The sequence below is a fragment of the Mastacembelus armatus genome, chromosome 12 (genome assembly GCF_900324485.2).
Source record: "Mastacembelus armatus chromosome 12, fMasArm1.2, whole genome shotgun sequence".
Taxonomy (NCBI): domain Eukaryota; kingdom Metazoa; phylum Chordata; class Actinopteri; order Synbranchiformes; family Mastacembelidae; genus Mastacembelus; species Mastacembelus armatus.
This window is the reverse complement of record NC_046644.1, coordinates 14,212,559-14,227,325: the sequence shown is the minus strand read 5'-3', so window position 1 is coordinate 14,227,325 and position 14,767 is coordinate 14,212,559. Positions and strand designations below refer to the sequence as shown.

At 40.5% G+C, this 14,767-nt stretch overlaps 2 protein-coding genes across 4 annotated transcripts in view; one reads left to right on the top strand and one right to left on the bottom strand.

Moving 5' to 3' along the window:
• prag1 (PEAK1 related, kinase-activating pseudokinase 1) overlaps positions 1–5,702 on the top strand; it is a 54,782-nt gene extending 49,080 nt beyond the window's left edge. For 2 of the 3 annotated variants that reach the window (XM_026297794.2, XM_026297793.1), the window contains exons 5-6: positions 458–1,224; positions 2,440–3,594. In XM_026297794.2, coding sequence (XP_026153579.1) covers positions 458–1,224; positions 2,440–3,594 — 1,922 coding nt within the window. Of the gene's footprint in view, positions 1–457; positions 1,225–2,439 lie in introns of all 3 variants that reach the window. The other variant, XM_026297795.1, reaches the window with a different exon arrangement.
• Positions 5,703–8,526: 2,824 nt separating this feature from the next.
• Positions 8,527–12,585, bottom strand: edf1 (endothelial differentiation-related factor 1). The gene is made up of 5 exons (XM_026297797.2): positions 12,326–12,585; positions 11,267–11,318; positions 10,885–11,045; positions 9,222–9,315; positions 8,527–9,086 (listed from the first exon to the last, which is right to left on the bottom strand). The coding sequence occupies exons 1-5, from the start codon at positions 12,401–12,403 to the stop codon at positions 9,025–9,027; spliced, it is 447 nt and encodes a 148-aa protein (XP_026153582.1). The 5' UTR covers positions 12,404–12,585; the 3' UTR covers positions 8,527–9,024.
• Positions 12,586–14,767: the final 2,182 nt, after the last annotated feature.

The following is a 14,767-nucleotide window of genomic DNA, read 5'->3' as shown; positions in this document are numbered from 1 at the left end:
ATTGACAAATGGATCATAACTGGATGGAAGATGTTTTGAGTGTCAGCTTGAATCCCGGATTGTGGAAATTTCCAGCTGTTTTGAGGAAACAAGGTATGTTTTGTACAGGAGAGGCAGAAAGGCTGCAGTAATTGAACCTAACTCACAGCTGTGACCCAGGAATTCATGTGTGTACTCTGAGGTTAAAGGAAATTCACTCACAAGGACAAAAGATATATTGTTAGCATCAATTCCATTTTATTAACAAGATATATGTCTGTTGTCTAGCATGTAGAGTTTTAAGCAAGGTTCATTATTTGTGGTCAGCTGCAGTATTTTTATTACTTTTAGTATTTGCCAGAATTCTTATGTAAAAAACTTTGTTTAATATATAAATAATACTCTGTACTTGATCATGCTGCTTCAGTCATCAGTTGGCATACCTGCTAAATGTAATTTCCCCCCTCCCCCCCATTAGATTCTCGGGATGCTTCACGGGTATCTTGTGCCTCTCCGTTTGCCAGAAGTCCAGTGGCCTCAGCTCCAGGGTCTCCTCACCCACCTTCATTTAACTCCATTAATAACCAACCACCTCCACTCCCAGAGAAAAAATTGGTCAGCCGCACTGTGTCCGCTCCAGATAATGCAAACGGAAGACACTTTGTCCGAGCCTATCCACGCCTCCCATTCACTGGTTCAGAAAGCAACGTGTGTCGTCCTACTGATGTTAGCTCTCGGTCCAGTTTACCATCTAGTCCTGTTGACCCACGCCCTGTTTTCTCCTCCAATGAGTCTCTGGAGCGCTGTCATGCCTCATTAGGCCAAACCTCAAAGTCCCGGACACTGGATGAGCCACTGAAGATTCATGGGCGTCTGGGTGTCCACTGCCGAAGCAGTGTTACTTGCTCGTCTTCTCCTCAGCTCAGTGTGCCCCTCCCAGCCGCAGAACAAGGTCCGGCACCAAATCTGGGCTCCAGCCTACAGCTCCAGACCCTTCTGAGTAACATTGACAGTAGAGAGGGTGTTTACTCTAAACTGGGAGGCCTGTATGCAGAGTCTTTGCGGCGTTTGGCTCTAAAATGTGAGGACCACTTCACTCGATCACAGAAGAGTCCCCTCAGGTTTGAGGAGAGCAACTGGTCTCTGTTCAGGCTCACGTCTAACAAGCCGAGCTGCAACGCAGGAGATGCTGTGTACTACTCTGCCGCCTGTGCTTCGGACCCCAGCAACTCCTATGCTGTAAAGGTAAGTACAGTGTCTAATTTTTGGAAAGTATTTTATATAGTGAATTAGTAAAATATACTAACTTACAAAACACCTTAAAATTCTATGAGCTAGTTTGTCCAAACATGTCACCGGCAGTTAAAAGCACATGTGATGTAATGCCACAGGTCACAGAATACTAATGGCAGTTAAAACTGTTAAGAGACATTTGCAGCTCACTTGAGATCAATTTTTTTTTTTTTTTTTTTTTTTTTTTTGGTGCATTTTTAAAATTTGTTTAAGGAATTATTTGCACAGTGTGAGTTGTAATTTGTTCTTTTAAGCAAGGCTTTAGACAGTTTGAACAGGTAAGAGGTAAAATCAGATAGGGTATTGTTTGTTCTTACAGCTGGGATGGCCCCAATAAATCACTAACAAACCTTTGGGGCATGTAATATAAATAATCAAGAACAAAAGATGGGTGTGGATTCTGTGTTGCTGACCTTTGTTCCAAAGTCATTAGTGTTGTACAAAGCAGCAGCCTTTTATAGTCATAGCCTGAGTGCCCACAGTCTTGTTTAATATCTCTAATCTATACATTCCAGGCAGGATTTACAGTCTGGTGAACCACTGTTGTCAAAACTAACACACACCATATAGTATGACACGGTCCAGAACAAATACTAATATTGTATTTGAAATTATTGTAGACTAGTGTTATACATTGTATTTCTGTAGAAATTTAAAGCATGTTACCAATGTCATGCTTGAACTGCATCAAAGTAGAATATAATCTAGTTAGTAAGAAAGAAATAACTGTTTCCAACACACAATGAGAACTTACTGAAATATCACTGGCAATTTGTGTGTGTCCAAAATTTGATGGATTTGATTCAGAAGTTTGTAATCCTGGCTCCAAGTGTCATGTAGGTACCCTGAAACATGCTTAATTGAAATACATCATGTAGGTAGGGTTAAATGTGAGGATTCAGACAGCAGTTGAGTTTAACTGTGTTCAGTCATCAGTCAGGAATCCACTTTTTGGGCTTTTCAGTTTAAAACTGTACTAGAGAAATTGGTTTTAGTTGAACAAGACCAGGAACTAAAATGCAGTTGACCTTGGAAATTCACTAATGACAATTCCTCTCTCATATTCCTTGGCTCCCCCTTCCTTTCTATCTCTGTGTGGAATTCCTCTCTCCCTCCTTTCTGTTCATTTCTTCTCCTTTCCTTCCTCATCCTGTGCTTTCTCTGCAGATCTGCAAGAGTGCATCCATAGAGGCCAGACAAGGCCATCTCTACGGCTTGTCGGTGCAGCAGAGTATGCCTCCCCACTTCAACCTCCAGCAGGACTGTGGGCACTTTCTGGCTTGTGTTCCACAGACCATGTTGCCTTCTGATGAAGTCTCTCTTCCCACTACACCTGCTTCACCGCTGCCTCAGCTGTCTGCGCCTGGCCAACAGGTAGACCAAGAGCGAGTGGTGGTCATCACTCCTGAGATCCCCCAGCAGACAGCAGCTGACTTTGTCCGGGAGTGGGAGACATTCCATAAAACTCAGCCAGAGGTCTATGAGCGTCGCATTTGCTTCTTCCTCCTGCAGCTTTGCAATGGCCTGGAGCACTTGAAGGAACATGGAGTCACACATCGCGACCTTTGTCTAGAGAACCTGTTGTTGGTGCCTCATCACCGCAGGCTCTCCCAGTTCCCCCAACAGACCAACAGTGACAACAGCATCGGTAATAGTTCAAGTGGTGTAGACATTCAGCGTCACCTTCCCCGACTACTCATCAGCAACTTTGCTAAGGCCAAGCGTCGCTCTACTGAAGACACTGCTTTGACTAATGTGGACCCCCGCATTAAACGTGACCATGCCAGGTTGGCGCCTGAAATTGTTTCTGCAGCCCAATATCGGAAATTCGACGAGTTCCAGGCGGGCATCCTGATCTATGAGCTCCTCCACCAACCCAATCCGTTTGAGGTTAGTCCAGCACTGAAGGAACAAGACTACCACTGTGAGGATTTGCCTCCCATCCCCTCTGTCTCCCTTTACTCAGCTGGTCTCCAGAGGCTTGCTCAGCTGTTGCTCCAACCTGACCCCATCAAACGCATCCATATCCAGGAGGCCAAACGCATACTGCAGAGTCTGCTCTGGGGACCCAGGAAGGACCTGATGGAGCAGCAGCTGGAGAGGCATGGACAGAGGAGAGGCTTTGTTGATGGATCCCAGCATGAGGGCCTCCTCAACTGGCTGGATGTGAAACGGGCCCTGTTGATGATGAAGTTCGCTGAGCGTTCACTGGAGCCTGAGAGGAATGCAGAGCTGGAGGACTGGTTGTGCTGTCAGTACTTTTCTTCGGCACACCCTCTGTCTCTCTGCCATACTGCTGAACTGCTCTACTCACTAAAGTAATGGCTCACTTTAGGCTAAAAGTGTGCAAGTGGAGCTAGAGTTATATGTGAAATTGTGAATGTGTGTTGTAAGAAAGACCAGTTATGTCAGTCAATTAGTGTCTAGGCCAGGGGTGGGCAACCCATGTTCCTTGAGGGCCACTGCCCCACTTGTTATCCAACTATCCCTGCCCCACCCACTGCTGATTACCTGGATCAGGTGTGCTCAGAGAATAAGAAGTGGGAAGAGCAGGGATAGCTGGAAAACAAGCAGGGCAGTGGCTCTCAAAGACCTGGGTTGGTTAGACCTGGTCTAGACGCTATGGATAGATCCCGACATTGTGATTCTTTGGAGATACTGTGAACCCACTCACCCGTTTGTGCTACTGTTGCATGAGAGCCATGCACCAACCATCCGTCCACTCTAAACCTTTCACACAGGCAAAAATCACTAGAACATTCACAAAACATCACTGTACTAGTATATAATTATGAATTCTGTAATATACTTACCAATGTTGACTATGGGCAGAAATATAAGGAAGATGATTACGGCCATTACAAAAAATATATTTGAGTTCTGAATCTTCTGAGCAGAATTTGGAGAGAAAAGTCAGAACTCAAATAACGTTGTAGTAGCCCTAATCATCTTACTTGTATTTGATCTTCATCGAGGATCTTGGTCTCTACATACTACCACGTTCAATTCTCGCAGTTCAGTACTCGAAATTGAGTTCTAGTTTCCTGAGATGCACATCTGGGTCCTTGAGGAATAGCAGTGGAGTGCAGATCATTGTGCAGCTTCACAGAACTCCTCCTCAGCTGGTCAGCATCTCCTACGTGTTTCTTACGGTCATAGAGAAGACTGGGAATGGCTGTCAAACACAGTAACATCAGTTTACCATGTGTTTTTGACCATGATATTCCACTATGATTTGGATGTTTGTCTCAGTAAGCTGAAATTGAATTACAAAAACTAAATTTGTTCAATTATCAACTATCATCTTCAGGGCAAACAAGTTCGATCTAATAGTACATTTAGTTCCAAATCAATACATTCAATTGCAGTATCACATTGTGCTATTCAGAGTGTTTATCAGTGCATTCATTAGTATTCTACTAACACACATTCTACCTTTAGTTAACACTGTATTGTTTGTATTTATTAAGAACAAGACATTTTTACTAGAGAACAGCCTAAAAATAATAACCTGTCAACAAGCAACAAGCCTGGTTCTATTTACATGTGCAGCTAACTTCTAATTTGAGTGATATCTTAATAAAAATGAGGCCGCTAAAAGACTAACTGTACACTGCACTGTATTCTTCATTGAATAAGCATCACAAACTTCTTTAACCAAATCCACAAATAATTACACACTCATGGATACTGCTTTACCTGTTGGGATGATCAAGGAAGCCTCTATTTAGACTGTTGTCTCAAGCCTCAACCCTAAATTAATTATAAACAATACTGTATACTAACTAGCAATGTTCGAAATTATGTCCACTGAATTGTCAATACCCATTTTTCTGAAGCTTATTTTTAAAATATATTTAACATTTTTGAAATTTGTCAAAGTGGTTCTCATTTTTTGTATGTTGCAGTGACTCAAGCCAAATGTAAATATTCCTAATCCCTCTTCCTTTGTGAAACTGGCCTTTCACAGGATGTTCCAGACACAAGTTTGTACAGTTATTTGTAGAATATATTAGAAAAATGAGCCCAAGCAGGTCTTAAAAAGCCATGAATATGAGCAGCAGTAAAAAAAAAAAAAAAAAGAATATTTATGACATGCTTTGTTATCGTGTAGTGGTCACTGGATTTTCTTTATTTTCATAAATGGGTTATCAAACAGCTGGGCCTGTTTTTGCCTCCTGTGCCTATGTAGGCTGCAGAGAAAGCTTCAAGCTCTGAGCTTTTTGATCTAATCAAAGCATTTCCTAATAAAGTCCAAAGTGGCAAGAATTTAACAGCCTGCATGCAGATTTTTATGACTGGTGTTTCTAGTGTTAAACTGAAAAAACATGGCCTGAGTTTGCAACTAATACATTACTGATTTCAATTATTTTGTGTTTTCCTCACTTACTTGCATCTATCAATAAACTGCATATATTTTCTCAAATTACTCACTGGTGTTTTTTTGTTCTTTGTATGTATCAACTTTATGACAGGGCTATTAATATGTTAATAGTACTAGCTGCCAGTACAGATTAGTTTCTTGTCTTACTCTATTTTCTGGCTCAGAACCTCTATTGTTAGTACTGCTGTAAAGTACATTAGGCTAGACACTGGCATCAATTATAACTGCAGAATGAAAAACTAGTGTCAGGCAATATGGAAATCCTCAGAAGGAAATTATAGTTTTAGGTAGTTTCTCCCACCTAGCTTTTCTGGCGCTGCAATTATTTTTTTAGATGTACTATTTTTTCCAGATGAATTGATTTTCTAATATATTGACATATTAAGGGAGCTAATGAATTCAAGAACTGCAACTACTGGAGAAGCAGCTGCTGTTGTGGGGGAGACAGAGTGCACTGCATGGTTTAACACACCAGGTTGTACTGTATGTGTACTGGAATCTCAATTTAAGTTTGGAGCCTGAGGCCAAAACAGACCCCAGACTTTCCCCCACCCAAATCCCTCCCCACGGTGCTGCCGACTCACTACATGTAACTTTCTGCTTCACATCACTCAAAACCACTGGCTGCTCCCTTGTCATAGGTGGAACTATGTTGCTATGGTGTTTCGACCAATAGAATGGCACTTCCAGGAACGCAGTCTGTCTCTGTCTCCCTCCTCTTTTTCACACACACACACAAACACACTCACCAAGTGAAGCAGCCTGTTGAGCAAGAATCCAAATAACCCCCCGGTAACAACAGCAAGGCTCCATTCTTTGTTTGTCCAGTGCACACCGGTCAGGAGGTTGCATACTTTAAGCAAATATGCATTCCAGCGTACCATCTTCAGTACAGGCTCTAAGGAGGCAAAACAAAGACAGCACACTCAGACCTCCCACAATTACATGTATTTGGTGCAAATATGTTACAAATGCAACTGCTGTGAGAAACACCGTTCAAGTAATGCAAAACATAGAGGACCTTAAACAGGGAAACATGAAAAATTCAGAAACCTACCAGCCTTGTTATTGCTGATGTACCTCTGGGTCCATTTTCTTGTTTTACTCCCAAAGATGAATATGTAAACATGCAGAAAGAGACAATATGTTAAGATATATTCACTACATGTATGTAAGCATGCTTAAGGCAGAGGTAAAGCCAACACTTGGAGTCATTAATGTACATAAGCCATGCTTACCTTTCCAGTTGTCAGTAATCACCCTCAGTACTGCTCAGCTTGTTGGCAGCTTCAGCTGGACAGGGGAAAGCTACCCACAAACATCCCCAGGCAAAACGTCCATTTAGAGCTCATTTCACAGGGTTTTAGCATGGCCAGCAGTTGATTCGACAGCAGCTCAGAGTCATCTTGCTCAGTCAGTCAAACATAGCTGCCCATTACCAGGCGCTCACTTAACACTGAGATCTGTCAAATGAAAGTCTATGGAGATGAGGGCCAGCAAGGATGTCACTTGTCTTGTGGCGCTGCAGCTCAAACTAACCTAAACAAACAGACATGGTAACGGCACAAGTTTTCTGCTACCTGCTGTATTTTTCCCTCCTCCTAATGAAGCCCACTGGTTTACAGTGTGCTAGATGTTCTAAGGATACAAGGTCTTATCTCACTAAAACAGACTGTACTGTAAGGCTTGGTATCTGTCATGCAGGACAGATGACTTCATGGTATGCACTTTGCCATATGAACAATACCTAGTCCACTGTGCAATGCCCCAGCTCCACAATCATGTAGTTAATGACTATTACTAAAGCCTGTAACACTAGACTGTTCTGCATCCTTTGCATCCCTGGCTTTGAAAGAGTAACACTTTTCTTTCAACAACTTGTCTTTCTCCACATTGAAATTCACCCATACTGCCTCACTGATGAACTAGACATCTTCAGCTTCCCTCCTCTTCCTTCAAACTCCTCCACTCTTTAAGCTCTGGTCACCCCTGCTCCTGCAATTTCTGCTGACACCATGCACAAATTGTTGAATGAGTCCTGCCACACTTCTAAGCTACTTCCCTCTTATCCTGCTTTTGTAACATCGCAACAATATGGTCAACAAATCTTTAACAAAATCAGAAGGCAGCCATACCACTATAAAACACAATACTTGTATCATTAAACATGAAGTAGAGGACAGTAGAGAAAAGAGCATAAAAAAACCCAATAGCTATTTAAAGCTGAGCGTCTTTTTAGGGAAATATGTTTTAAGGGTGCATGTGTGGGAAACATTACACAAGAGATTAACATACCTTTGCACCAGGTACTTCACTTCTTAATTAACACTGCTTAATATAAATCAAATTATGCACCAGAGGCTAATTTTCAGTTGTAGCATTAGTACATTTTTAGAAGTGAAAAATACTTCTAGGTACTTAAGACAAGGAATGTAAAACTTTTAAGCACTTCTACAACATGTAGTCACAGTTTAGCACAAACACCTAACCACAGTACTGAGTTATAATTGCACTGTTTCTGACTGAATGTTCCAAAACATTTGCTGTGGTATTCTGACATCTAGTGGCAGTGGGTCAATGCTACAACATTCAGATTTCTGGTTGGTGCAGCAAAATGCCTTTGGGACAACAACCTACTGACACATTTTTTATTTATATAAAAAAAGTTTTAAAAACTATCGATTTTTGTACATTCCAAAAGAATTGTGGTACAGCAAGCTCCTTTCTAATTATAAAGAACCGATTCCATGAATACTCAATTGTCTGTGTTTACAAATACATGAGATCTACAGCCGCCATAACGTTTAAGAAATACTTCAGAAAATGTCACTTGCTCTGTGCTACACGGGCTATAAACTCACACCCAGAAATGTCATGAACTGCCCAACTTTATTTTAGATCAAAACAAAGCACAGCATTAAAACATTTCAACACTGTAATGACATCCTCCCACTGTCATAAGTGTGTAAAATATGCAATCAAGCACTTCTGGCTTAACGTCATGCTCAGAAATAGAGTTAAACTAATTTGTGTGGTCATGAAAAAAACTCACCTTATAATAACTTTACATTTATCAAAAAGTTGAATCATGCCGAAGCAGACATAGTCGGAAAAAACAATTCATAGAATGCTACGTTTATGAGAAAAGCATTCAATGACTTAACTGATTATGTGAGTATTTTGGATGACTTATTAGTATGCAGCCTGTAATGCAGTGGAGCACCAGGTCCCTCAGGCAGGACACAGGTGAGATCAGCCCAGGTAGGGAAAAAGCACGGGGGAGAAAGGGGACAGGGTTTAGGTTTCAGAAATGGGGAAATATGGGGCTTAGGCAGGGAGGGGGGGGGGCTGATTTCGAGGCTTTATGTTCATTTCTTCTTGGGTTTTGCCTCCAGGGGTAGCCCAATATCCTTCCCACGGAGTTTCAGCCCTGTTCATGGCAGATTTAAGAGACATACTGATAAAACACATGGGTTGCACAACTAGCAGCTAAGATATAAATTGTAATTTATTTATTAATTTATTTTGGGTGAGGGGCAGGTATTAGTTAGAAAAATGTTCTTACCAATTGCTCTCTCTATCTTGCCCATGACCTGATTATTGGGAATTGCTTTGCCACTCTCATAGTCAGCAATGACTTGAGGCTTCTCATTAATTTTCTGAGGAAAAGATTTACAGTACATCATTTGTCAAATAACCAAAACCTCCAAAACCAGAAAGCCACATAAGCAAGCAAAAATCATACCTGTAGCTGCTATTGTTATCTTTCATTGGACTGCAATGGTATGTTAGTTTTCAAGAAGATTGCCAGGAGCATTTGAAATGACAGAAATTTTAATGTTTTCAAGTTGTTAAAGTGAATGACTATGTACACAGTCTTTGACTAGTAATAAAAACTTTGAAAGCTGAAACAAATAATACAAACAGTATTAAAATAAAAAAGGTGCTATTAAACAGTAAAAGAAGATGTTACTGAGCTACAGGCACTGGTGTACTGAAATTTGGGGGGGGGGGTATTTAAAAAGATAGTTCAGGACACAATTAGAATAACTATATTTTAAATAAAGTCTAATCAAATATTACTTTAAGAGAAGCAACATTAAACGTAGACTGCCCAAGGACCATCAGCAGCCCGGTTCTGCTGGAGGTTTTTTCTTCTGTTAAAGAGTTTTTCCTCTCCACTGCTGCCAAGTGCTTGCTCATAAGGGATTTGTTGGGTTTTTTGTTTTTGTAAAGTGCCTTGAGATGATTTGTATTGTAATTTGGCGCTATACAATTAAAATTGAATTGAATTGCATTGAAAAATAACTCCCTGAAAACAAATGTAAAATCCACATTAAATATATCACAGCCCTGACAATAAGCGCTGAAGTTTTAAACAAATCAATAACAGAAATGAGTCTCTAGCACTTATTCCTCCTGAGTCTTCCCTCTCTCTTATTGCTGATGTAAATTCACTGCTGGGCAGGTACTAGAAATGGGCCGATTCATATTTTTCAGTTCTGATCCCATTCCGATACACAACCACTGATACAGATTCTGATACAAGGGCTTTTTCTACTTTAATGATATCATTATTGATTCTAATATTCTGCTTTATTTCATGACTCTGAAATAGAGCACAGAATACTTCATATTTAAGAATACTAAGATCCTCTAACCGCACAAATTGTGACGACACTCGGTTGTATAGTTCAGGTAAAGCAGTTTGTGAAATGTAGTGGTTGGTTATCAAGTATAATGAAGATGAGCAACTTATCTACAATCCTTCTAGCCTTTGGGTTGCCTGCATTACGTTATCGCATTTCTGGAAAGTCTCAGCGAGACTCTGCTGCCTGGTGGTGTCATCTTGTCTGCTAGCTATTGTGAACCTCTGGTATCCTTTTGCGTGAAACACCAGCAGCTGCTTGAGAAATTGGATGTACACTGTCTTTACACACATAACTAGCTGTCTTACTTTTCTGCATTTCAGACTAAAATATCAAACAGTGCTGTAGTCGAACCAGTGGCTAATGCTATTTGTTCACTTGGTTACAGACTGAAGTTGCCTATTTATGATAATATGTAGAATGGAATCTGAATCAGTGAAGTGTCTTATGTGACGTCAATGGAGGTTACAGTGAATTCATGGTCCAACACAAGCTGCAGACTGGAATAAGGTACCTTTTCCAACAGTATAAGCCACTATGCGTTGTGCACATGAATATGTATGTAATCTGTATACTCACAGTGGCCAGGTCTTTCTGGGTCATGCCTTTGTCCTGTCTGCCTTTCTGAATGACTTTGCCCACCTCCAAAGGAACCCTATCATGGTGTAGCTCCTCTGTCTCCCGGTCTAATTTTGCTGTGTTCTTTGTCACAAGATGCTGTTTGTTCTGCCCTGCAGACCCTGTGTGACAAGCAGTGGATCAGTGTAAAGGGCATGATATAGGGGGTAAACAAGCAAATACAGGCTAATCATTACACAAGCCATTATATTTATTTTTGTTAGATTGTGTTTGTGGAATTACAATCGGGAGAAAAAAGGAATCTGGGAAATGCACCAAAATAGTGTCAATCTATAAGTGAACTGTGATTTCTAGCAGATTTGTACAGCAAGCATGAATTTACATTTCTTGGTTGTCTCAACGTCCTCCCCTCGTCTCTGAGCAGCAGTGATAGCCTAGAGAAAACACGGATATATGCAAACTATAAGTTTCAAAACATATTCCACTTATACTGAGAATCCATTGCATTGCAAATAGGCTTGTTTAACTTTCAGCTTGTTATTACAAATCTCACAGTTAATAAGTAACAGACTTGAGGAAAAAGCTATACAAAGATAACATGTTCAAAGCTGCCTGAGCACAATCACTTTAGTTAAATATACAAATGGTTGTTTCCCCAAAACGAACCAGTATATACTAATTTCTTAACAATTGTTAGAGGACATGTATTTTCTATCATTGCAGGAGTCAAAATATTCAATGTGATATTTCACTAAGCATGTTTAGTTAGTCCTGGGCTTGGACATGTCGCCCTATCCAATGCAAATAACGTTGCATAAAAATATCTAGCTAAGGGTAGAGTTGATTAACCATTTATACATGATGCTTCTCAGTTAACTAGTTAGCGGTTAGCTCTGGTTAGGTAAAACAGACGGGAGCCAAATGTAACGTTAGCTTCCCTGGCTAACCTAAGGTTGTTGAGCGATGTGTATTTGACGGAGAACACTGACGGTTCTTGAACAAAACGTAACACGTCTCGAAAAATATGGCTTCAATGTGCACGGGTTCCGTAATTAGCTAGTTAGTTAGTTAGCTAGGTGTTTGGTTACATGACTGAACTTTGGTTCCGAGTCTGACTTGTTAGAAAACACAAGCAATAACGTTGCTCACACGACTCATATATTAGTATCAAACTAACGAAAGCTAACGTTAGCTAGCCAATGTCCGACCGTTATTAGCAGTTTGCTGAAAAAGCCAGTGCGACCCCGTATTTGTATTAAACCAAGTTAAACCACAAAAACATGGGCAATGTTTGCTACGCTATTAAACCACGTGTACAATCCTTTTCCACGACGCATTATGCACTATGAATCTAAAACCCAATGTTATCCAAGTTATCGGCTGCACTGTGACGAATATGCTCAGAACAAATGAGAAACACAGATGAAGTGTTCGTGCTAACCTGCTTGGACTTGGCCTGGGCAGCAGTCGGCCCCTTCTTTCTTAACACAGTCACGGTATCCCAGTCGCTTTCTGCCATGTTTTTCCGAAGTTCACTCGATACCCGTAATGTTTAATATAAAAATAAGTTCAACTGGTTGTGTCCAAAATGATCCTTTAAAGAAGGTAACGTTAGTGCTACTTCAGCGAAACAGACCCACCTTCCAGAATTATCACCCACGCGTTCTGCCAAAGCTTTATTTACAACAAAGCGAGCAACAGTGACAACATGGGGAACTTCCTGCAGCGACCTCTGCTGGTGAGCACGCTGACACACATTCACATCAACAGGGTTTCGACCTGGTTGCGTCTTTAAAACACACATTACATCAGAAAAACCAATATGAACGGAAAGTATGTCACTCTTGTTGACACGAAATAGTTTTAGTTTCACTTGGACAAGAATCAAACACAGGCTCATGCAAACAGTTCAGTTTTGGATGGCTGTACTTTATTAAAAAATATTTAAAGAATTAAACAGCATGTACCAATAAAAAAACTAAATGTTTCCTTTTCATCATGAATTTGGTAGAAGTGAACTGTACCATATTTTGCACCCTTAGTTGAGACACAGTCTACTGGGTCACCAGTTACAGGACATGTCTGATGCAGCATCGCTGTTACGTCGTGTACGGATGGGGGACCAGCCAAATTCAGACAGGGCATCCTCTGCCTGGTGGAGACGACCCCAGCGGTAGCCATGTTTGGAAGTCTGTTTCCCTGACCAAGCACGAGGCTTGGGATTTGTCTAGAAAGAGGAAATTAGACATGGGACCATTGCACTGTATATCACCTGATATGTTCCCAAGTCCCTGAAAAACTGAACTTTCAAAAACTATGATGCAAATGAAGCAGCAAACAATTTGTGTTTCATTAAATGATCATGGACATGCAGCTGAATTATGTTCAGGCCCAGTGAAAACTTTTCACCGTAATAATATGAGTTCTCTGTAGGAGCTTACTGCCCGTGTTCTGAATTTGGTGTAGAGTATGTAAGCATAACACATAATTATATTCACAGCGCTTATTAAAAAAGATGCGTGACACCAGGTGTTGCATGCATTACTTAGAGCTCATCAAAAGCTCTATACATCTCTCACCTGAACAAACAAAATTGTGTTCATGTTAAGCGTTTCCACTCGCTCTGACAAGTGATTCAACCATTCTAGATGTTCTGTGATTGACTGGGTTAGATCGCTGATGCTCTGTATCAAAAGAAAATGTCAAATGTCAAAACCGAAGAGAGCTCAATGAAAATGAATTCTGATTAAACAATTGTCATTATAGATTGTGATTCATGGAGTACCCCAGACATGTTGTCTTTCAGTTCAACAGCAGCAAGGCGAATATGTTCCAATTTGTCAATCTGCTCTTTCAGATTGTCGTCAAGCTCCTGCATCATCATTAGGCCTTCATCAGGCTTGACCCTGGAGCTGCCCTTGGGAGCCATCCTGGATCACAGAAACACACCTGTTATTTAAATAAAATCATCTGAAACATATCGGTTTGTGGTATGACACCCATAAGAATGTATGAAGAATATTTTGTGGCATAAATTTGTTAGTTTAAAATTATCATCCACCATTGAAACATGTTTAAGTAACACCAGTGACAAGTTTAAAAGTCCATGCGTGTCTACACTAAATCACAACAATCTCAAATATACAACTGCAATGTAAAAGACGTATTTTTAGGAAAATTACATCTTCTAAGCATCTTTTTTTGCACTGACCACCAGAGGGAGACTCATACCACATCCTGCAGTGGGAAATGTGTTTCCATTCCCCATAAGAAAAATTATTCTGTTCAAAAGTGCAACCCTGCAGACACAGTGTACATTTGGCTCATCAGTGTGTTGAACACTTCACTAATCATAGAAAAGGCATTGGCAACAGCTCTGTGCTCACTTGATTGACACAATGTGTGAATGTGGAATTACTGAATAGCAAATTAGGCACTAGGAAGCAAATAAAACCTGAAACTAGATGAGAACAGTAAGATCCGCATGTAAACGTGCTCCATTTAAGTTATCAAATTTTCTTTGACTATAAGTATAAAACCAAACCAAATAACACTAACAATAACTAGCTTAGTTAACAACATGGTAACGTTAGCTAAAACAGATGTTAACTGGCAGCCAGTAGATGTAAAAAAGTTTAGCAAACAATGAGATAACTGGGTTGATCTATTTTCAACTCTCAATTAACATTTTTATCCCCATTTATGGAGAAACAGTGAATTAACTCGATCATTTGTAACGTTAGTAAAGTTACGGGCTCCTAGGTGTTTTAGCTAACATCCCACTGTTACGGTCAGTAAACAGTAAAGAGTAAGTTTGCTTTGGGGCTAATTACAAACTAAAGAAAACAGGTTTGTTTCAGGACGACGTTAGAGACAGAAGGTT